This window comes from Corvus cornix, chromosome Z, assembly GCF_000738735.6.
Source record: "Corvus cornix cornix isolate S_Up_H32 chromosome Z, ASM73873v5, whole genome shotgun sequence".
NCBI classification, from domain to species: Eukaryota; Metazoa; Chordata; class Aves; order Passeriformes; family Corvidae; genus Corvus; species Corvus cornix.
This window is the reverse complement of record NC_046357.1, coordinates 63,232,660-63,254,676: the sequence shown is the minus strand read 5'-3', so window position 1 is coordinate 63,254,676 and position 22,017 is coordinate 63,232,660. Positions and strand designations below refer to the sequence as shown.

The following is a 22,017-nucleotide window of genomic DNA, read 5'->3' as shown; positions in this document are numbered from 1 at the left end:
GGATGCTTTTAGTAGCAGCTGGTAGTTGGAACATTAGTGGGCCTAGAAAGCATGGTACAGGAATGGCACATATTCAACATGATTTAGAATTATTTGATGTTGGAAATGTTTAAGACAGAAGCTACTTTTAATATACTGTCCTTCTCTGTTGTCAGAGAACATTTCAGTTTGCATTCCTGAGGGCCACAGCAAACAAAACCACAGAAATACACCAAACCCAAACCATTTGGCCCTGTATTTGTATATAGGAAAGAACATAACAACATCAGGGGGTTTTTTTGCCTGCTTGACTAAAAGAATAACTGTTTTTCCAGAAAATGGCTTATTCACTATATCCCCTGTGCTCTTACTTTGCTTCACCTTATTACTTTGTTTTCTGAACAGGAAATGAAGAGGATGAAAGGTTGGGAAACCATTTATGTTTGCACTGGTTTTGGAAGATTAGGTTTAGCAAACCAGTCCAGGAGTTTGATGTTGTCATTAACTTTCCAAGCATCACAAATGAGTTGCAGTATGTTGGGGATGGACACAACTGCAAGACTTGAAGGCAGACTACTTATTTATGTTGTAGAGAATGTCCAGAGCTGTGATAGAGGATGTCATGCTAGTGCATATTTTATAAAATATGTATAATGCACGTGTTTGTACAGATGGCTAGATCTTGATCAAGTTGATTTCTCAGTGTTTTCAGCACAATCAGGAGTTGCCTCATACAGGGAAAAGAACTAAATATTCTAATCAGCATCCTGCAGGAATAAAATTAAAAATTTTATACTAAATTACAACATTCCAATGTTTGTTCAGCAGATGTGTCATCATAAAGTAGTGTTGAAAGACAATCACCATAATTTTTGAAATGCATATCCACCAGAGAGCCAGCATGTAATAAATGAACATTGTGTAACTTGGCCAACAAATCATACAGCATGCAAGCAGTGTCCTACAAACTGAGGGTGTAAGTATCCGTGTATTACAAGCAAAAAGGTGATGCCAGTCTCTCAGGGACAAGACACAACACTCAGCAGCTGAAAGGTTCATCCTTGACTAAAGCATGGCATTACCAGTATACCAACCCTCACCAAATGGGGAGACCAGTGGAACTGCTTGGGAATACAGGTCAAAAGATAGCACTGCAGGGGTGAATAATAAAAATTGCACTGATTAACTGGCTTGTATTACATATATGTGCAAAGTCCTGTTTTGTTCACTAGTGATCTCACTGCTTTTGTCTGAATTCCAAGACTGGCAGCTGGCAATCACACTGGCACCTGTGTAAAGTTCAGTGCAGATGATGGAGGAAGCAAGCTACTCTGGGTTACTTTCACAAGATCAAACGTGCTTGGGACTCTACATATGTAGATGGGAAGAAGTAAGGTACTCCAGGTTACCATGACAAGATATGATGTGCTTGGGGCTGTACGTACTTGGATGAGGGAGATGAACTATCCTAGGTTACCATACCAAAGTCCTGTCAAGCCCTACATCATGCTTGTCTTTAGTTCTTTTCTTCCTTCAAAAGCCCATTAACTGTGTTCTGAGTAAAGGAGGCCAGCGCTGCTCCGTACAGGTGGCACAGCCAGAGTGAGAAGATACTGTCATGAGCTCCCAGCACAGGAGGCAAGCTCTATGGCACACTGTCAAGTATCTGGCTTAGACACTATAGCAGCGGTTTTGCTGTCCTGAGGTGAGACATTAAGATGACCACAATGGATACACTGCTATAAAAGCTGCTGCTGCCTTCACTTGGACAGGTTCTGTGTCTTTACAGAAGCAGGGACATGTTCACTTCTAATCAGATGAAAAACAAACCCTGCAAACCATGCTACAAGGTTGTCAATTTCAGAAGTTGTTCATAATGAGACTACCATGTTTGATCATATTCAAAGTTTCATCTTTTTTAGTCACACTGCTTTTCTGCCTCTCTAATGGATCCCAACTTTGCAGCAACCAAGAAAAACTTTTGTGAGCTTTTGACACTACGAAATGAAAGCAGCAGTCAATTTTGCCATATGAGGTCTGATTTCTGATGTAGCAAGGACATAGGTAGGCACTGGTTCCTCTTGTGAGGAATATACTTTGCTTTTCTCAATAAATTTTAAATTCAGAAAGTTGAAAGAAGATAGTATACCCCACAATACAATAAGTAAGCCAAATCTCTAAGCTGCGTATTTTTGCGGTGCCCAACAAAAACAAGAAGGAAAACAGCTGAAGTTTGAGGGATGAAGGATATGTAGGTACTGTGCAGAATAAAGAATGGATATTCTATAGGGCCAGAATATGCTGATGAGATTATTAAATCCTTTGGCATTACTTAAAACCCTCTCACCCCTTTTAGAGTTGTTACTGAACAGTTTTTCTGTCCTGACACACAGAAAAAATCTGCTATGCCCAGGGGACAAACAAGACTTATATACTACACCTAGTTACCTGACAGCACGATACCCACAAAGCTCGCATGAAAGTAATCATACAAGAAAATGAGCACTCTGTACTAACCCAGATCACCTTTTTTTTTTGCCTTGTTTAGGCTTTTATGTAGAGATAATAATAGATTCTCTCAATTTAGTCTTTGCATCCTCCTTTTCCAATACCACTGATGCTTTTGAACCAGGAATGATATCACAAATTATGCTTTAGTATATCAGCAACCCTTAAAAGCACAAAGCAAAGAAGCAAGGGAAAGATGACTATCTGGCGCAAAGTACCTTGAAAAATAAATACCAAATGTACAAGAAATATTTGTTACACAGGGAACATAGAGTATACTTTTAATTTGCCATAACAGAATAATAACCAATTTTAGAAAATTGCCTGCAGTTTTAGAACATACATGAATGCTCCATAATCAGTGACCTCAACAACAGCACTCATCTGCCACCCAGTGTCCATTTGCCTTTTTCCCATAAGAACACTCAATATGAAGCCTGAAGATGATTATCTAACAAGATGAACTCTACATTATTATTTGTCTTCTAGTTGAATGTAACCATCAAACTAGACTGCTATCAGAAACAAGAAAATTAGGGTGAAGAAACTAAAGCATCATGACTGATTCTAACAAATTATTCAATGAGTGTAATCAGAAAATATTTTTTTTTCTACTCAAGTGTGTACCCACAATATACCAGAAACGATGGAGTAGAAAGAAATAGCAGTGGAGGAGGTCCTTAAATTTATGAGGGAGAGAAACCTGGGGGGCATGACGTAAAACTAACACATACTAATATCCTTTACAGGGTCAAATCAATTAGCATATGGAAAAATATTGACTTGCCTTGAAGACACAGGATGACTTAATTCAAACTTTATTACATTAACTGGGAGACAAAACCCAAACTATAGCAGAGTGGCTAAATAATTAGAATAGATTTACTGTTTACACCTGGGACAGTAATCAAAAGCTACCTTTACAGAAAGGAATGGAAGAAGGACAGGCAAAGAAATCAGAAGAGTGGACAAATGATAGATGAGAAAGGAGATAGATGCAAAGCTACTTTCTACTTTGGTTCCTTGAGTATTTGTTCTAATATTATTATTCTCAGAACAGAAACACACATGAGAGAAATATCAGGACAATCAGTCTCTGTGATTGACACCTGATGATTTACAATCCGTCAGGACAATGGGACAGTAAGTGGCTTCTGCTTTACCTTCTGCTGATTTTACAGGAATGGCTTGCTCCAGAAGGACAAAAACCTGAAACCCAGCTAAGACAAAGGAATTCCAAGTGAATTAAAGCTAAGGGATGAAAATATTTTAACAAAACACATGCTTCTGTAGGTACAACTGAAGAAGTCTGGCCAAAGCTTATGAGCAATGACAAAACAGAATGTAGACAGGCCATTGTTATAAATAATTTTTTTTCTCTCCCCCATTCCCCAAAAAGATTTTGGCTTTTAAAAGACTGACTAATCATTAAATGTGACATGACTTGTCACAGACTTCAAAATACAGAATTGCTAATAGAAGAATAAAAAGCACAGTGTCAGGTTAGCCTAGAGAATACAGCCTGTCCTATGAATGGAAAAATCATGTAATTGATTTGAGGGGAGCTTGCTTATAAAGGCAGACATTCAAATGGCTCAAATTAGAGCAACATAAAGGGGGACCAGCATGTACCAGGTCATGTACTTTGGAAAGCCAGTCAGAGAAACAGACTCACTATGTGAATACATGGACCTACTTTTTCAGTATTAGTTATTCACCTATTCAAATGTTTTAAAACTCATACTTACTTTCTATATTTTGCTTTCTGCAGCAGATCTATGCCACTTTCAAACACCTTTGGTAAAACAGTAAAAAGTAAATAAATTCATTATAACAGTAATTAAACAAACTAGTATTCACAGGAACCCTTTAATATCTATTCAAAATAATTCCCATATTTTTTGCCAAGCTGCCACTGAGCAAAATCACTTAGCTAATATTATATATTACTGTGTGCTTTAGGATGTGATTTACATTTTTAAAGTTATGCAATGTTTTGGAAAAAAAAAAGCTGAAATTTCATATTCATTCATATCTACATCAACTTCAGAACAGCCTGTACTTTGTGGGGAAAAAAGTATCAGGTTTACAGTACAACGGTAAACTGTAAACCAGCAGAACCACAAGTACAATTAGGAAATATATGTTTGAAAAACACTTGAATTCTTGGACAATCCTATAGGACACATCCCAAAATAAAAGATTAAAAGCTGTAACTCTAAACACCTTAAAGGACAGTAATTTTCCACAGATATTATGGGCAAATGAGAAAATGTAAGGAAGTTTCCTTTATGTTACTGTGTATTATGTAAATGATACCACAATGAATTACATCTTATTCAAATACTCTTTGCACACCTTGGAGTGAAATTCTGATCCCTTTGAAGTAAATGGGAACTTTACCACCGATTTTATTTGGGCATTAATGCCAGGCATTCTACCTATTTAGAGAAGCTGCACTCAGCTGCATTCCACTTGTTTTATTAATATTTACTGTTTGGTTGTTTTTTTTTTTTTAATGCATCTATATCCTTCTTAAAACGACAGCAGTGTTTTCAGACAATATTTTAGGAATAGTGTTTTTTTAAGAGGGCTGATCTAAGCCATTTTTCTCTAAGAAAATGTGCTGCTTCACTGTTTGTCAACACCTGCTAATGAAGGTCACAGGCACAAAAAAACCCTAATGTGTGGTAAGACAAAAGATGAACTTATCTAACAACATCTACTTCATGTTGATTACTTTAGTCTTAGGGTAAGTAAACAGATGAGAAACTTCTGTTCTGTGGAAGTGGGTTGTATTTCCCACTTCTGGTCATAACATGGCTGTGGGGTTTTATTGCATAGACATCGAAGAGTCACGTGTTCAGAGTTGCATTTGCCTTGAGACAGGGAAAAGGCCTTAATGAGAGCTATACTTCATAGCTTCCATGTGTAGTTTTCCACTTGAGTCAAGGACAACCACAGGGGAAAGGAAAAGCCATCATGCTATTCAAAGAAAGGCCTCTTGCAAGCCAGATGTAAACAATTTTAGAGAAACACACAGGTAGTGAGAGTAATTTGAAAAACAATCAAGAAGACTTTGGAGCAAATAGATAAGAAATATCCTGTTCCTCTGAACCTCTTGCTTTCCTATTTTGCAATGGCTTCAGGATGGGCTTGCTTGTCAGTAGACATGGCCATTCTCTTACACCATTTTTTAAAAAACAATCTTCAAACACAAAATAACATGCATTAACATACAGTAAGATACAGGAAAAACACTAAAGACTCCTGTTCTCATCTGTTTCAGGTGTTAGAGTGACATGTAAAATGGCAGTAAAACCACTTGTCTATCATTTATTTAGATCTTCATTTACATCATGTCTTCTATACAGACAAAAATCTTAACAGATGATAGCCATATTATAATTAGGCTGTCATATTGATCCCAGATCAATCATATCTGAATCAAAATAACTTCAATTACCCTAACATAAACTGTTGCTGTTACTGAGATTAGGTAAAAACTGTCCATGTGGGAGATGATCTCTCATAACCACTTCTGTCAAAGCTCCAGATCATAAAATCTTAAAGAAATGTGAAGTTCTGTTTGAGAAATGGCCCTAATAATGCATCTTACTATGTTGAGATACATGTGAAACAAGAGTAACTTACCACTTGTAAAGAAAAATAAGATTACACCCGAATTACATCTTGTACAAGACTTGAGACATCAGTTTCTAGCCGAAGGCATGCAACAAACCAAAGTCACCTTTACAAAGCACACCTTATGAGACAAGATAGGAAAAACAGGAGGAAGGCATTAATTCTGCCTTTTTGTGTTGATCCAAGATGCACAAACTGAGAAATATGTTGCTTTCTCAGACAGAAACACACCAGGAAACACAACCTTAGGAAAGAAAAGGGTACGTTCACATGAGACTCCTTAATCCAGTCTAGGCACATGCATCAGTCCAAGTCTGCAGGACCCTATCTCAGACGGGACTCAGTGGCCCTTGGCTTTAATACTGATAACCTCAAAAGGGTGCCAGGTTAAGATCTATAATTGGGAGTTCTTTCGTTTAGTATTTTTGGCTTTTATCATCCCATATAACAGGGACTGATTTCATAGACCTTAGCATAACACAGAAACATTTGATTACTACAAGAAAATGACTGAGTGATGAGAACTGTTGTCAGCAACCTATTAGTACTATCCCTTTGGCCACAGCAAGCCCCCTACCTTCCCATTCAACCTAAAATTTTCTTGGCATATTTTTCTAACAGACTTTACACCTGCGACCCCCAAAGAACCAGTCAGTGCCTCCTGTTTGGAGGAAGAGCTAAATAACCAATCCATGGGTAAAAAATTAGGACTACATCGAGGGCACGTTTTAATCTTTACGGGGGTATTACCACAAAGGTATGGCCTCATTTTATGCTAACTTCCATTCCCAGATGAGAGCCAAGCCATTCAAACACCCCAGGACAGCACCCCAGGAGCTCTTAGGACTGAAGGCTCGTACATACATGCATGCACACACACGCGAGGCTTGCCAGCGCCGCGCTGCAGCCTGCAGGAAGGGGACCAGAGGCACGGAAAAGGCAGGGGCAGGGAAAGGCACAGGGGCAGGGAAAGGCACAGGGGCAGGGACAGTGGCGCGGGCAGGGACAGGAGCAGCCACAGGACCAGACGCACGGAGACACAGAGCAGCAAGGAAAAGTGCAGGCGCAGGCACAGAGTAAGGGCAGGGGCGGGGCAGGGACGGAGGAGGAGCGGGGCAGAGGCGGAGCCGCGGCAGTGCCCGCCCCCACCCGCAGCTGCCTTCATTACCGCCCCTGAGGCGCGCCCGGCACTCGCTCCTCCCGACGCGCCGGGGGCGGGTGCTGCCGGCCGCGCTCCGATCGGCGGAAGTGCCGCTGCCCCAGTTCCGGCGAGCGGGTCGTGCCGCCGGGACGGCACCGGGCATGGCGCTGTGGCTGCCGCGCTCCCACGACGGCGGCGCCCCGGAGGAGGAGGACGACGAGCGGGCGCAGGCTGCCGCCTTCCGGCAGCGCTTGCCGGAGGTGCAGGTACGCCCGTGCCCCCGGCCCCGCTGCCGCGGCCCCTCGCACCGCGTCTCGCCCCGGGGGGCGCGGTGTGAGTCGGCGCTGGGGCGGCGCGGCCCGCGGAGGGGCGGCGGGAGGGCGGGCGCCGTGGCGGGACGGGGGCGTGCGGGGGAGCCCGCCGGGGCTCTGAGGGCCGGCGGGGACAGGTGGGGTCTGGCGCCGGCAGCCCTGGGTAGAGCTCCGCCGCGGGCAGGCGGTGCGGAAGGAGCTGGGTTGGAGTTATCCCAGCGTCCCCGTGCCTGAGGAGCAGATAGGTAGGCGGTGTGTTTTTCTGGTGGCCAGGGCGAGGCGGCGATTTATAAACGCCTTGTAAGGAATTCTGTGTGTTCTCGCAAGAAGCTGCCATTACGTTACTTTTCTAACGTAGTTTTCTAACGGTGGAATTTTCTTCTTGTCAGTGCCGGAATAAAAATGCTGTAATTCCCAAACAAAGTTGGGACAATAAGTTTGATTTACCTGCGTTAAAGTTTCCTTCAGACAATCTTTCACAAATTGTCCTTCGTGTGCCCCGCCAGAGATTATCAGCACTGCAGATTTCACAACGTGGCAGTGGAAGGCTGAGGAACTAATGCATATGGATGCTTTTTTTCTTCACTCTTGGTGGGAAACACATGACAAGTGTTATAGAGGATAATTTCTTGAATTACTGAGTGTGAATTCTGACCACACACCTGGAAGTAATATAAACAGAGTTGCTTACAATGTCCCTTTTCTCTCCCAGCTATGAGTGGTGACATCTTCAACAGATTTGAGCAAAAGGAGCACATGTTTGTGCTGGGCCTTGGCTGCTTTATAACTTATATGCCACTTCTAGTGTGGGTTTAAGGGAAGATGTTGGCCATCTGTTTAGGTACTAATACTGAAATGCAGCCAGCAGCAGTTACTTTACTGTTGTGATCTGACATCTCAAAACCAGTAATTTCTTATCAGAAGTGTATATTCAGAGTATTCTCACACTTGGCTGCTGCTAATGTTCCAGCCCTAAGATAACCAGAGGGGTTTCAGCTGTGTCAAAAGTATTTTTACAGTCTGGAGACTATTACTGATAGCAGCACATGATCCATGATTTTGCAAGTACACTTAAAGTTAAGGTGGCTTGAATGGGAAATCTCTTTCTGGAAGACATAGTTGTATGTTGCCATGCTTCATCACTCCTGCTGTTATAATCCTGCATATCTAAGGTGCCTTCCAGGTGCATTATTATTATCTTTGGGATTCAGGCTAGTCTGCTTCTATAGAAACTGTAAACCAACAATTTTCTCTCCATAAATAGCATGTCTGATTTTCCTCACAGACATACAGCCAAGGGATTGAATTAGCCTGCCAAAAAGAAAGAGAGTTTGTGAAGCACTCTGTAGAATGCACATGGAACCTAGCAGAAGCCCAGCAAAAATTTGGTAGTTTAGCACTGCATAATTCAGAATCCTGTGATCAGGAATCTGCTCAAGCAAGGACAGAAGCTGCTGAGTTGAGATGGCGAGAGGAAGAATGGAGAAGAAAAGAAGAAGCACTAAACCAGAGGGAAAGACAGAATCTATGGAACTCAGATCCTGTTAGCAAAGAAGTTTTTAATAAGGTATGACCTACATCAGTGTGCATGGAAACAAGTGCTAACCTCTTTGGTTCATTCCAGTTCTTACTAGTCTCTGCGTGTCTTCTGTGTCTTGTACAGCACAAAACCATGAGGTGTCCCTCATCTCTGTGCCTGGGAAGATCACTGGAAGATCCTCCCAGAAGCTGTGCTAAGGCACACGTAGGACAGGGCGGTGGTTCGGGACAGCCAGCACAGCTGCACCATGGGCAGGTCTTGCCTGACCAATTCAGTGCCCTTCTACAATGGGGTGACTGCATTAGTGGGCAAGAGAAGGGTTACAGATGTCATTTATCTGGACTTCTGTAAAGCCTTTGACATGGTCTCCTACAGCATCCTTCTCCCTTAAAATGGAGAGAGATGGATTTCATGGGTGGACTCTTAGATGGATAAGAAAGTGATTGGTTGGTGGCATATGGCTCAGAGTCCCAATGGACATCAGGGACAAGTGGTGTCGCTCAAGGGTCTGCACTGGGACCAGTGTTACTTAATATCTTCATTAGAGTTAAACAGAGGGATCAAGTGCACTCTCAGCAAGTTTGCAGATGACACACCAACCTGAGTGGTGCAGTTATCAGACCTGAAGAAAGCCTTCCAGAGGCACCTGGAAAAGCTTGAGAAGTGGGTCTGTGGTGATCTCATGTGTTTTAACAAGGCCATGTGCAAGGTGCTGCACCTGGGTCGGGGCAGTCCCCAGTGCCAGCACAGGCTGAGGATGAACAGATCAGAGCAGCCCTGCCCAGAAGGACTTGGGGGTGCTGGTGGGTGAGAGGCTGGACATGACCCAGCCATGGGCACTCACAGCCCAGAAAGCCAAACGTGTCCTGGGCTGCATCCAAAGCAGCGTGGGCAGCAGGGCCAGGGAGGGGATTCTGCCCCCTCTCCTGAGACTCGTCCCGCAAAGTGCTGCACCCAGTTCTCAGGTCCCCAGTACAAGAAAGACTCCTGTTGGAGTGGCTCCAGAGGAGGGCCACAGAAATTATCAGAGGGCTGGAGCACCTTTCCTATGAGGAAAAGCTGGGAGAGCTTAGGTTGTTCAGCTTGAAGAAGAGAAAGCTCTGGGAAGCTCTTACTTACCTTAGTGTGGCCTTTCAGTACATAAAGGGGCCTTACAAGAAAGATAGAGAGAAACATTTTTTATCACAGCCTGTAGTGACAGGACGAGGGGGAGTGGCTTTAAACTGAAAGATGGTAGGTTTAGACTGGCTATAAGGAAGACTTTTTTTTTTTTTATTGTTAGGGTGTCAAGACACTGGAACAGGTTTCCCAGGTGGCCTCATCCTTAAAGTACCAGAGGTCAGATTGGATTGGTCTTGAAGCAACCTAATTCAGTGGAAGATGTTCTTGCCTGGGCAGGGAGGGTTGAAATTCCATGATCTTTAAATGTCCCATCCAACCTAGAATATGAAACTTAGTTTGCCTCTAATACTGTCTACTGTAATACAAATAATTTAGCATGAACTTTTTTCTCATCTTTGTTTTCACAATTTAATTTCAGCTGATATTGCTGCCTTTTTCTGAGCCTTAAAATCACAAACCAGACACAGTCAGATGATAAATGCAGTTAAAGCTTTTATGAAAGGTCCCTTCATAAAAATGAAAGGACACACCAAAATACACACAGAAAATGCACTGAAGGTGGCTACGTGACATAGAGCAAGTACAGTTTTATAAATTTAGCAACTTGACAAGACTCCCCAACTGGGAACACAGATGTTGAAGTAATTCCTCCTCTTGGTTCGACTCTCTGCTGAAGCCCCCTTCCTCACTAGTTGTTTATGGAAGAGTATCTTGTCCTTGGTCTCAGAAGAACCAAGATTAGCACTGGGCCTTTAGGAATGTGTCTTTCTTGCTAACCAAGTAGGTAAAATGCTAGCTGTGGATCTCTACAGTTTGCAGTAATAGGCTACAGAGCTACAAATATACATGAAGAATATGTAAAACCAAAAATTAGTTTGACATCACTATCACATCTCCTAATTTCATTGATTTGTCTGATCCAGGCTGCAATGTACATGATTCTCATGACTAACAGATCAGTAAGTTCCTATCTGAAAACAGAAGTTTTTCATACACTATGATGGGACTTTGAAATTCTGTTACTAGGTAATGTACTTTCTAAAAGAAAACCTTCTCAAATATGAGATGACTCTAAAATTAGAACATAGCTCTTTAAATAGTAGCATATTAAAATATGTTACTCCTTTATATCACTGAACAGTATGTGTGGCATTTATGTGATAGTACAATCTTTCTCTTCCTCAGAGTTTTATTAATCAAAAAAGAAAAGAAATTGAAGATGAAGCTGTGTCTGAACCACTTATGCAAAAACATGAACAAAAGATTAGATACTTTGGTGAGTCTGTTTTTCCAACATCTTGCAGTGCCTACAGAATTTGTGTTGGTTTTCTCCTTCTTGTACAAAATGAATGCTAATAAATGAAAGACCTAGATGACAGACTGTTCAGTTTTATTTTATCAGGACAGAGGGATATTCCACACCAGTGGGAAAAGGCAAGGACGTTCCTGGAAATATAAGTCATGTATATAAAAGTGCATGGGTTGTCCATGACGCCCTGCTTTTATTAAAGGAGATTAAACATTTTATTAAATGGGTTTTGGTCACCTGTTAATCTGTAAGGGTAATGGCTGATTAAATGGACATGTTTGTAAACACCTGCACTGAGAGTATGGGTGCTCAGAATTGTGTGTTTAAAACTATACTTAATTATCCACTAGGTGTCACTTTAGCTCTGTCATAATTGTTAAACTTGATTGAGCACAAAGCTAATCTTGTAATGTAATCTGAAATTTTGATGGTTCTCTGAAGTGCTTGCCATTCAGGCTGGTTTCACACAATAGTACAGTGTAGCCGTATTTAGAATTCTGGAACAATCAAGAGTAAGACTAGATTGGCAAAATTCAGTTGTTCTTACAAACTTGTCTTTAATAAGCTATTTGGCTTCTGAGGGTCTTAAAGCTGTTTTAAAGAAAGGGCTTTGAGCCCTGTTAGCCTTAGCAAGCCTTGCAAGTATCAAGTTGAGGTACAATGATGTCAGAGTATGTAAACAGCAGTAATAGGTACAGGTTCTCTCAAGTACCTTAACTGCTCAGTGTAATGATACTGGAATTAGAAAATATCCCCCTGCTGTGCATTTCAGCAGGTAAAAAAAGAAGAGGCTGTCTTGTAGGCTTCCTAGCTGAGAGTTGGACAGAATTACTCTTTGTCTAAATTAAAATTAAACTGTTACAGAAGCAACCTTATTAGAGAAGCTAATTTTTTTTGTACTTTGTAAGTTCAAAGCCATGTTACTATTCTAATTTGAAATACATAAGTCCACTGTAGAAAACTACAGTACATTAATGCTTTCTGAAGTCACTTGTTCCATGCTAGCTGTGGACTTTGCTATATTGCATGAGTCCTGTTTCTGGATCCTGCTCTGACTTCAATAAAGAACTTACACAGAATAACTCGAAAACAGTCAAAAGAAATATAAACTGTTGCTTTCTCTTTCACCATTGTTTGCTAGAATTCAGATTATCTTAGGTCATTACCACTGAATTATCTCTAGCCCAGTTATAATTGTGCTGATAGATGGGTGAAACTCTACATCTGGTACCTGTTGCCAATAATGACTGTCAGTGATACTTGGAGGGCAGTTTTGAGAAATGCTGTGAGTATTGAGTTCTGATTTTAAATTCAGCTTACTACATTAAGGTAGTGCCATGATACCACAATTCAAAGTTCTGATTAACTTTCCGATACTGGTGTAGCTTGTTTTTTGAGATCAAGCTGTTTGTATAATTAATTTGAATTTTTCTAAAAATATAGCAAATTATGTGTTAGAAGCACTTTAATTTTTGACAGAATACAGGTTCTGTTCTTTGCATTTTTATTTGCGAACATTTAGAGGATTTGTGTTTGTCAGAGCCACTTAGTGTAAATCTCTATCCATAAACTTTTTAAGCCAATTGATACTGTAACTAATAGATACCTACACCACTTTGTGTATGAGGACTGATTAAAAATAACTTATTAGCATTGCTAGAAATGCATAACTGTTATAATCTACTTTTAGTATTTTCAAAGTCTAATTATGTCTTCTGGTAATGCTCTTTCAGCATTGCTTAGATGTATAAATAAACCCCCCAAATTTAGCTGCATGCTGTCATTTTGAGGTTGGTAAATTGCCAAGTTGTTATATACTGGGTATCAGTGCAAGTAATTTCCTTGCTGCATCAAATCATTTATCCATTTAGAATATCTTAACTGTGTTTCTCTTATTAGGCATGCTGAGCAGATGGGATGATAGTCAAAGGTTTTTGTCTGATCACCCATACCTTGTATGTGAAGAAACATCTAGGTATCTCATGTTGTGGTGTTTTCATCTAGAAGCTGAACAGGTATGAAGATGTTTAAATCTTTGGAAGCACACATTTTCCCACTTGCACAGTAGAATGGTGACCAACTTCGTTAGCTGTTGAACTGTTCTTCCAATCACTTTATTGATAGTGCATTGTCACATTTATGTTTAGTTATAGCTATTTATGAGTCCTCTTGGTTCTGTAAGCATCAGTTCTCATCTGTTTAGGAACTGCAGCAAAAGGAAATTCTGCTGAATTTTAGAAATATAATCACAGGAACTTCTTTAAATCAGAACTTCAACTCTTTTTTTTTGCTCCTTTTTTCAGAAAAGAGCTCTGATGGAGCAAGTAGCACACCAAGCAGTTGTAATGCAGTTTATTATAGAAATTGCCAGAAGTTGCAATGTGGATCCAAGAGGATGTTTTCGTCTCTTTTTCCAAAAAGCCAAAGTAAGTCAACTTGGGTAATGATGTGAGAAACTCTTGATGCTTTACAGGAGACCAGTGTTCTAGAGAGGGTCTCTTCCTACGAGGCTAAATAATGTGTTGACTGATTTAGGCTTATGGGAAAGTGCTTTGTTAGCAATTATTTTCTAGACAGAGTACTTTGTTATAATTCCAGTTCTGAAAATGAAAGTGTCTCAGTTTTGGAGACAAGTTTCAGGAGAAAAATGCCCTGGAATGAGTGTTTCCTCTCCACACTGGAGAGAGAGAGAGAGAGATTGAATAGAGCCTGTGCCTGGGGTTCTCAGGCTCCAGCCCCATCCCCTGGTTCATCTTAGAGATACCAGAGACATTTTCTAGGCATAAAGCAGATGATCAGGGAATAAAGTAGCATCATAGAATCACCCCAAGCCCTTATTCCATACCGTCAGCTTAATGCCCAAATTAATACATTCCAATTCTAAGCACACACATCTATACATATATACATGTAACTATATACAAGTAGTGGCAGTCACATTCAGCAAACAGTGGTACATAGGTATTCCAACATTACAAGGGGTTCTCACCCAAAAGCAAATCTCCCTGAGGTACACAACGTGTTTCCCCATCCTTCTGCATTACCCACCATGTGCACCCAGGTCCCTGAGCAAAGACAGCCCCACTAATGGGTTTGTCTGTACTCGAGGCAGAATTGACCCAAGCACTTTTGCCCAAAAGTCCCCTGACATGCTCTACTGGAACTTTGTCTCCATGTACTTCTCACAGGGGCTCAGATTGGGCAGGGCCTGCTTGGTTGGTGGAGCCTTGGGTGTTAACAAACCAGATGGCCTTTGCTAAATGCACCTCCCAGTTTTTGAAAGTTCCCCTGCCCAGTGCCTTCAAGGTGGTTTTGAGCAGGCTGTTGCACCGCTCTACTTTCCCAGCTGCTGGTGCATAGTAAGGGATGTGGTACACCCACTCAATGCCATGTTCCCTAGCCCAGGTGTTTGTAAGGCTGTTCTTGAAATGAGTCCCATTGTCAGATTCAATTCTCTCAGGGGTGCCATGCCTCCAAAGGACTTGCTTTTCCAGGCCCAGGATGGTGTTCCGGGCAGTAGCGTGAGGCACAGGGTAGGTCTCCAGCCACCCAGTGGTGCCTTCTACCATTGTGAGCACATAGCGCTTGCCTTGGCGGGTTTGAGGCAATGTGATGTAATCAATCTGCCAGGCCTCCCCATACCTGTATTTGGACCATTGCCCACCATATCACAGGGGCTTCACCTGCTTGGCCTGCTTGATCGCAGCGCATGTCTCACAGTCATGGATCACCTGGGAGATACTGTCCATGGGTAGATCCACCCCTTGGTCTTGTGCCCACTTATAGGTGGCATCTCTGCCCTGATGACCTGAGGCATCACAGGCCCATCGAGCTAGGAATAACTCTCCTTTGTGTTTCCAATCTATCTGTGACACTTCTGTCTTCGCAGTCTGATCTACCTGCTCATTGTTTTGGTGTTCCCATCAGCCCTACTCTTGGGGACATGGTCATCTACATGGCAGACTTTCACAACTAGCTTTCCTACTCGGGCAGTGATGTCTTTCCACTCCTCAGCAGCCCAGATTGGTTTTCCCCTATGCTACCTGTTGGCCTTTTTCCACCTTTCCAGCCATTCCCACAGAGCATTGGCTACCATCCATGAATCAATGTAGAGGTAGAACTTTGGCCACTTCTCTCTCTCAGCAATGTCCAGGGCCAACTGAATGAGTTCAGCAAGTTGGCTTGATCTACCTTCTCCTTCGGTAGCTTCGGCAACCCATTGTGTAGGACTCCATACGGCTGCTTTCCACTTCTGGTTCATCCCTACGATGTGACAAGAACAGTCAGTGAAAAGAGCGTAGCGTGTGTCTTCTGATGGCAGTTGGTTGTACGGTGGAGCTTCTTCAGCGCGTGTCACTTGTTCCTGCTCCTCGTCATCAGTAAGACCAAAGCTTTCACCTTCAGGCCAATTTGTGATTATTTCCAAAATCCCAGAGTGATTCAGGTTTCCAATTCAGGCGTTCTGTGTCATAAGAGAAATCCATTTGCTCCATGTGGCATTGGTGGCATGGTGGGTAGAGGGAACCTTTCCTTTAAACATCTACCCCAGCACCGTAGTCGGGGTGCCAGGAGGAGTTGTGCCTCTGTGCTGATTACTTCTGAGGCAGCTTAGATTCCTTCATGGGCTGCCAGGATTTCCTTCTCTGTGGGAGTGTAGTTGGCTTTGGACCCTCTGTAGCTTCAGCTCCCAGAATCCCAGACCCCGAGTCTCCCCAGTCTCCTTCTGCCAGAGGCTCCAGGACAGACCATTGTTCCCAGCTGCAAAGTAGAACACGGTCTTTACCTCTGATCCTGTCCTGACTGGGCCAAGGGCTACAGCATGAGCAATTTCCTGCTTGATCTTGGCAAAGGCTTGCTGCTGTTCAGGGCCCCAGTGGAAATCATTCTTTTTGTAGGTGACCAGGTAGAGAGGGCTCACGATCTGGCTGTACTCAGGAATGTACATTCTCCAGAAACCTATGGCGCCTAGGAAAGCTTGTGTTTCCTTCTTGTTGGTCGATGGAGACATTGCTGTGATCTTATTGGTGACCTCAATGGGAATCTGACGTCATCCATTGTAGGTACAAAAATGCTGTTAGCAAGGACTTCTTGTTATTTTCTAAGTCCGTGAGAGATTTTTCTCTCTCACAGAAGAGGTAGCAGGGAATGTAAACAACCAAGCCACCTGCAACCTTGAAAAGTTTATGGTATAGTAGAAAATATTTTGATAATGGATGTTTTAGGATTTTGGCCAATCACCCCCAAGGGGTGGCTGGTCCTTTGTCCAATTAGACTATTAGAAAAAAGTCTATAAAAGTGTTTGTAAAATAATTAAATAAATCAATCTTGCTGCACAATTCCTGCCTGCTGGATCTTCTCCTCCTCCTCCTCCCTATGGCTGCGGGACACGGTGATATACCGTAGGAACCAGGCCTGCGGTAGTAGTCCATCTTGCCACTTTACTCCCAGGAACTGGATCTCTCAGGCAGGTCCCTTGACTTTGCTCCTTTTGATGGTGAAACCAGCTTCCAGGAGAATTTGGATTATTCTCTCTCCTTTCTCAAATACCTGCAATGCTGTGTTCCCCCACACAATGATGTCATCAATGTACTGCAGATGTTCTGGAGCCTCACCCTTTTCCAGTGCAGCCTGGATCAGTCCATGGCAGATGGTGGGACTGTGCTTCCACCCCTGGGACAGTCAATTCCAGGTGTACTCCACACCCCTCCAGGTGAAGGCAAACTGAGGCCTGCACTCTGCTGCCAGAGGAATGGAGAAAAATGCATTGGCAATGTCAATAGTGGCGTACCACTTCACTGCTTTGGACTCCAGCTTGTACTGGAGCTCCAGCATGTCCAGCACGGCAGCGCTCAATGGTGCAGTCACTTCATTCAAGGCACAATAGTCCACAGTCAATCTCCATTCCCTGTCAGACTTGCACACAGGCCAGATGGGGCTGTTGAAGGGTGAGTGGGTCTTGCTGACCACCCCTTGGCTCTCCAGCTCGCGGATCATCTTGTGGATGGGGATCACAGCATCTCGATTTGTCCAATACTGCCGGCGGTGCACTGTTGAGGTGGCAATTGGCACTCGCTGCTCTTCTCCCTTCAGAAGCCCAACTGCAGAAGGATTCTCGGTCAGCCCAGACAAGGTGTTCAATTGCCTAATGCCCTCTGCCTCCACAGCAGCTGTTCCCAAGGCCCACCTGAGTCCCTTCGGGTCTTTGAAATATCTGCTTTGGAGGAAGTCTATGCCCAGAATACACGGGGCCTCTGGGCCAGTCACAATCTGATGTTTCTTCCACTCATTTCCAGTCAGGCTCACCAACAGGGTTAACTGCTGCAATCCCCCTGTCACCCCAGCAATAGAGACAGGTTCTGCCCCCACATGTCCCTATGGGATCAAGGTGCAGTGTGCACCAGTGTCGACCAAGGCCTCGTATTTTTGTGGTGCTGATGTGCCAGGCCAATGAATCCACACAGTCCAAAAGACCTGATTCTCCCATGCCTCTACCTGGCTAGAGGCAGGGCCCCTCTAGCCTTGGATATTTTTCAAAACTAGAGATACTTTCCTTCTGGTGGAACTCCCTCTCTGGTTATTGCCATCCTTCGCTTCACACTCCCATGCTGCCAGGGCAGAAGTGGGTTTTCCATCCCACCTTTTTATATATTCCCCATGGTCACAAAAGAAATACCACAGCTCAGCTTGTGGGGGTGTATCCTCTCTCCCTAGCTGGGGGATGTCTGTTTCTGATAGCAGGGCCTCTGGTCTGATGAGATATGAAGAAGGCCCTCTTTAATCTTGTCTCTGAGTTTCTTATGGGTCTCCTCAGTCTGGTTTTCCATTTTCCATATGCGATCTGACAGACTCTTTTCCACAGCTGCAATTCTTGCTTGTGTTGGGCCATGCACAGTGTCTGCATACGCCTGGAGCCTCCTCACCATAGGACTCACTGTCTCATCCCTGTCATTCCATATCATCATTGCCAAAGCAGGGACATATTCTGGTGGTGCGTGTTGTGCAAGTTTCAGCCACATCACTGGTGTGCATTTTACCATGTCAGGGCTCCTAATTGCTTGGTCATCTGAGAATATGATCTCTCTCACTGCCAGTTCTCTCAGGCATTGAATCCCTTGTTCCATGGCCTTCCAGGGGTTTAGCTGCAGCTGGAGATCTACTTGGTACAGGTATCTTTCCTTCACGCTTCTTAAGAGCCGTGTCCAGAGACTGAGAGCTTCAGGGCCCCTTGTCATCCCTTGGTCAATACTTAAATCACATGACAGGGACCCCAAATGCCTCGCTTCAGTGCCATCCAGAACTGTACCATCGCCTGCAGCATCCCAGATTCGGACCATCCAACTTAATACTGTTTCATAAGGCTTTTCTTGGGGTGCAAAGGCTTTCTGTGGACAGACACTCAGTAATGATTTCTGGTTCAGATTCCTCTGGTGGCTGTGAAGGTCCTGGCTGCCCATCATCATCCACTGGGTGAATGGATTTGGCTTTGTGTTTCCTTTTCTGGACAGGAGCAATTGCTATTGGCTTAGGCTACCTGTCTGGTTTAGCTGCAGCCAGAGTGACTGGGGTGTCTTCTGATTCATCCTCCTTCCCCTCTGGCTGTATCTGCTGCCCTATGGTGTGCGGTAAGTGTTAGCCAGGACCTAGCACCTTGCAGTGAGTTTCTTCTCACTAGAGTTGCTATTGCAGTTCTCTCTCAGATATTTCCCCAACTCAGCTGGATTCTGAATTTGTTCAGGAGGGAAGTTTGGGTCAGAGAATTCCTTCAGGGTTTGGCCTGTGTCCTCCTACATCCCACACCACTCAGACTTTTCCACAACTGGGGTAGGTATCTGTACAACTCTGAAAAATCTCAGCCCTCATTTTAGACAAGCCAGAGACCATACAGAGGAAACCTACAAGATAATGCAACAGGAGGGTGGTATCTTCAACATCCAGGGGAAACTGAACATTCTCAAAAGGTTACGTGCCACATCTGAGGGGAAAAAGGAGACGAAGTGCTGGGAAATATTGTCCCCCACTTTTCCCCTAAAAGACTGGGTGTAATTACTAAAAAACCCCAAAAGAAGGTTCCTGAGGCCAGGACGGAAAGACAATGGTTCTCAGTGGTTCCCATTATTTCTGTTAAACTTGTGTAAATCACTAGCAGCAGGCATATTAACATGACAATCCTAATTTGTGTTCCTGATTTGTAAAAGGTATATGGCAGGGACCCAATTCCCCATCTCTGCAGACAGGTACACATGCCTAGGTTCCAGAGAAACATTATTAAATCACGCAGCGTGGTGACCACTGACTGCTGTACCCTAATACAAAGTGTTTCAAACCAGAATGTATTTTATTTTTTCACTTTCTCTTGCCCTACATTGGGTGCCAAATTTGTCTCTGTTTTGGAGACAAATTTCAGGAGAAAATGCCCTGGAATGAGCCTCTAGAGAGAAAGGACTGCAATAACTCCCTTTTCTTCTGCCCGTGAGAGAAATGGATACCAGGGGATGAAAGTGAAAAAAAAGGTAAAACTGTTTATTAGCAAAGCAAGATACCCACAAAGCACAGGAAAAAAAAAACAAAAATTGAACCTTACACCCCACCTCCACCTCACCATGTGGCCGAGCAGCACAGCTGGCTGCTGCCCTTCTTTGTCTCTTGGAAGTGGAGAGAAAACAGTTCACGCAGCAGCTGGGAACCTGTTGGATTTCTGGCATGGGTGTTCTTGCAGCAGGTGAAGTTGGTGGAGTTTAATGTCCCTTCTTTCACTGACTTGGTCTTCCTGGGGTTTGGACTGGCTGGGGGTGAACCCATAGGCTCCCTGGGCCAGAGAGAGGAAAAAAAAAAAAAAAATTTTGCTGAAAGGATTTGCCAGTGAAAAGCCACCAGGCCAGGGTGAGGAGGCAGGGGGGGAAAGGAGAAAAAACCCAGAAGCTTCTTGCCTAAGTTGTCAAAATTAATTCACTAAAAGGCAATGTAGCCACTGACCACACTGGAGAGAGAGATCGAATAGAGCCCGCACCTGGGGTTCTCAGGCTCTGGCCCCGTCCCCTGGTTCATCTTAAAGGTACCAGAGACATTTTCTGGGCATAAGGCAGATGATTAGGGAATAAAGTAGCATCATAAAATCACCCCAAAACAGAAGGCTTAGTGGATTTTGCTTGTTGCAGCAGGGGGACAGCAGGTGTGTTACAGACAACAGCAAACACAGACTGGGCTTAAACTGCTCTGACTTTTGACTAATTGCATGTGTTTTCAAAGTGTAGTTACGTATTGTCACAGTTTTTCCATTTCATCTGCACTTTACAGTGGAGTGGATATATAAATAGTGTCCCTTTCTCATTAATGAAATAGGGCAATCCAGAGCTGTGCAGGAAAAAGGTGGGAAAACTGAAACTGTGATTTGCTGTAGGCTGTGTTCAGTTGTTCAAGAGTTTAAGGGATCTTAATAGTGCTTAAATGATTGTAGTTAAAATGTGAGTCAGTTTGTGCTTTACTTTTGACCAAAGGACTTCAAAAAGCACCTGTTGTAAGGATACCTTCTGAGTCGGAATAAATGAAAGGCTAAAATTAGATTTAGTTTTACATGTCCTTAGATAAATCAGTTACTTTACTTATACATATAAATGCTACAGGTTGTCTTAAAAAGAAATCTACCTGAAATATAATTTTAAATTGACTGACATTATTCCTGAGTTGTTCGCAGTTGTTATTCCCCAAAATTCCATGTCATTACTGCATGGATTTTTTTCAGCACTGTGTATGCTCACAATTCAAAAGTAAATCTGGATGAAGAACAAATATTTCATTTTTCTCTTTGCAGACAGGAGAAGGCTACTTTGAGGCCTTTAAAAATGAACTTGAGGCATTTAAGACAAGAGTGAGAATCTGGTCACAATCGCATGGCTTTCAAACTATGTTACTCCATGATCTCAATGTTAATCCTGGTTGCATGGGAGAGTGGACATCTTTCTTACAGGTAGGTTTATTATTTCTAAAGTTTAATTTAACTAAAGCAGGATTAGGTCCTGCCTAGAGAAGCTGTACCTTTCTGAGATGTAAAGAGGAGTATTTCTTGAATTGCTAGTACTTGGGATATATCATGCAGTATTATTAATACACAAGGCATATATGGGCTTTCTTTTTCCTTGCTGGAATTCACACAGCATCAGCATAAGATCAAAAGCATCTATTTGTTCAGTGCCTTTACGTTTTCATGCCTGAAATAAACACTGCATGACAGAACGGATCAGATCCTAGAACTGTATTCCCAGTCATCACCACGAGCATGGGATCAGTCAAGTAAGTCACAGAATCATAGAATGGTTTGAGTTGGAGGGGCCTTTAAAGATCGTCTAATTCCAAACCCCCTGCCATGGCAGGGACGCCTTTCATAGACCAGACTGCTCACAGCCCTATCCACCCTGGCCTTGAACACTGCCTGGCACACCACAACTTCTCTGGGCAAGAGAAGTCA

At 43.1% G+C, this 22,017-nt stretch overlaps 2 protein-coding genes across 6 annotated transcripts in view; one reads left to right on the top strand and one right to left on the bottom strand.

The window, feature by feature from the left end:
- The first annotated feature begins 7,344 nt into the window (after positions 1–7,344).
- The window catches only part of CDC37L1 (cell division cycle 37 like 1), a 15,860-nt gene continuing 1,187 nt past the window's right edge, over positions 7,345–22,017 (top strand). The window contains exons 1-6 of the mRNA XM_039566829.1: positions 7,345–7,539; positions 8,870–9,151; positions 11,432–11,522; positions 13,455–13,570; positions 13,859–13,981; positions 21,364–21,519. Of these exons, the coding sequence (XP_039422763.1) occupies positions 7,435–7,539; positions 8,870–9,151; positions 11,432–11,522; positions 13,455–13,570; positions 13,859–13,981; positions 21,364–21,519 (873 nt within the window). The 5' untranslated portion in view covers positions 7,345–7,434. The remainder of the gene's footprint in view (positions 7,540–8,869; positions 9,152–11,431; positions 11,523–13,454; positions 13,571–13,858; positions 13,982–21,363; positions 21,520–22,017) is intronic.
- The window catches only part of AK3 (adenylate kinase 3), an 18,787-nt gene continuing 16,818 nt past the window's right edge, over positions 20,049–22,017 (bottom strand). For all 5 annotated transcript variants that reach the window (XM_039566828.1, XM_039566824.1, XM_039566825.1 and 2 more), the window contains one exon: positions 20,049–20,361. In XM_039566828.1, the coding sequence (XP_039422762.1) occupies positions 20,151–20,361 (211 nt within the window). In that variant the 3' untranslated portion in view covers positions 20,049–20,150. The remainder of the gene's footprint in view (positions 20,362–22,017) is intronic.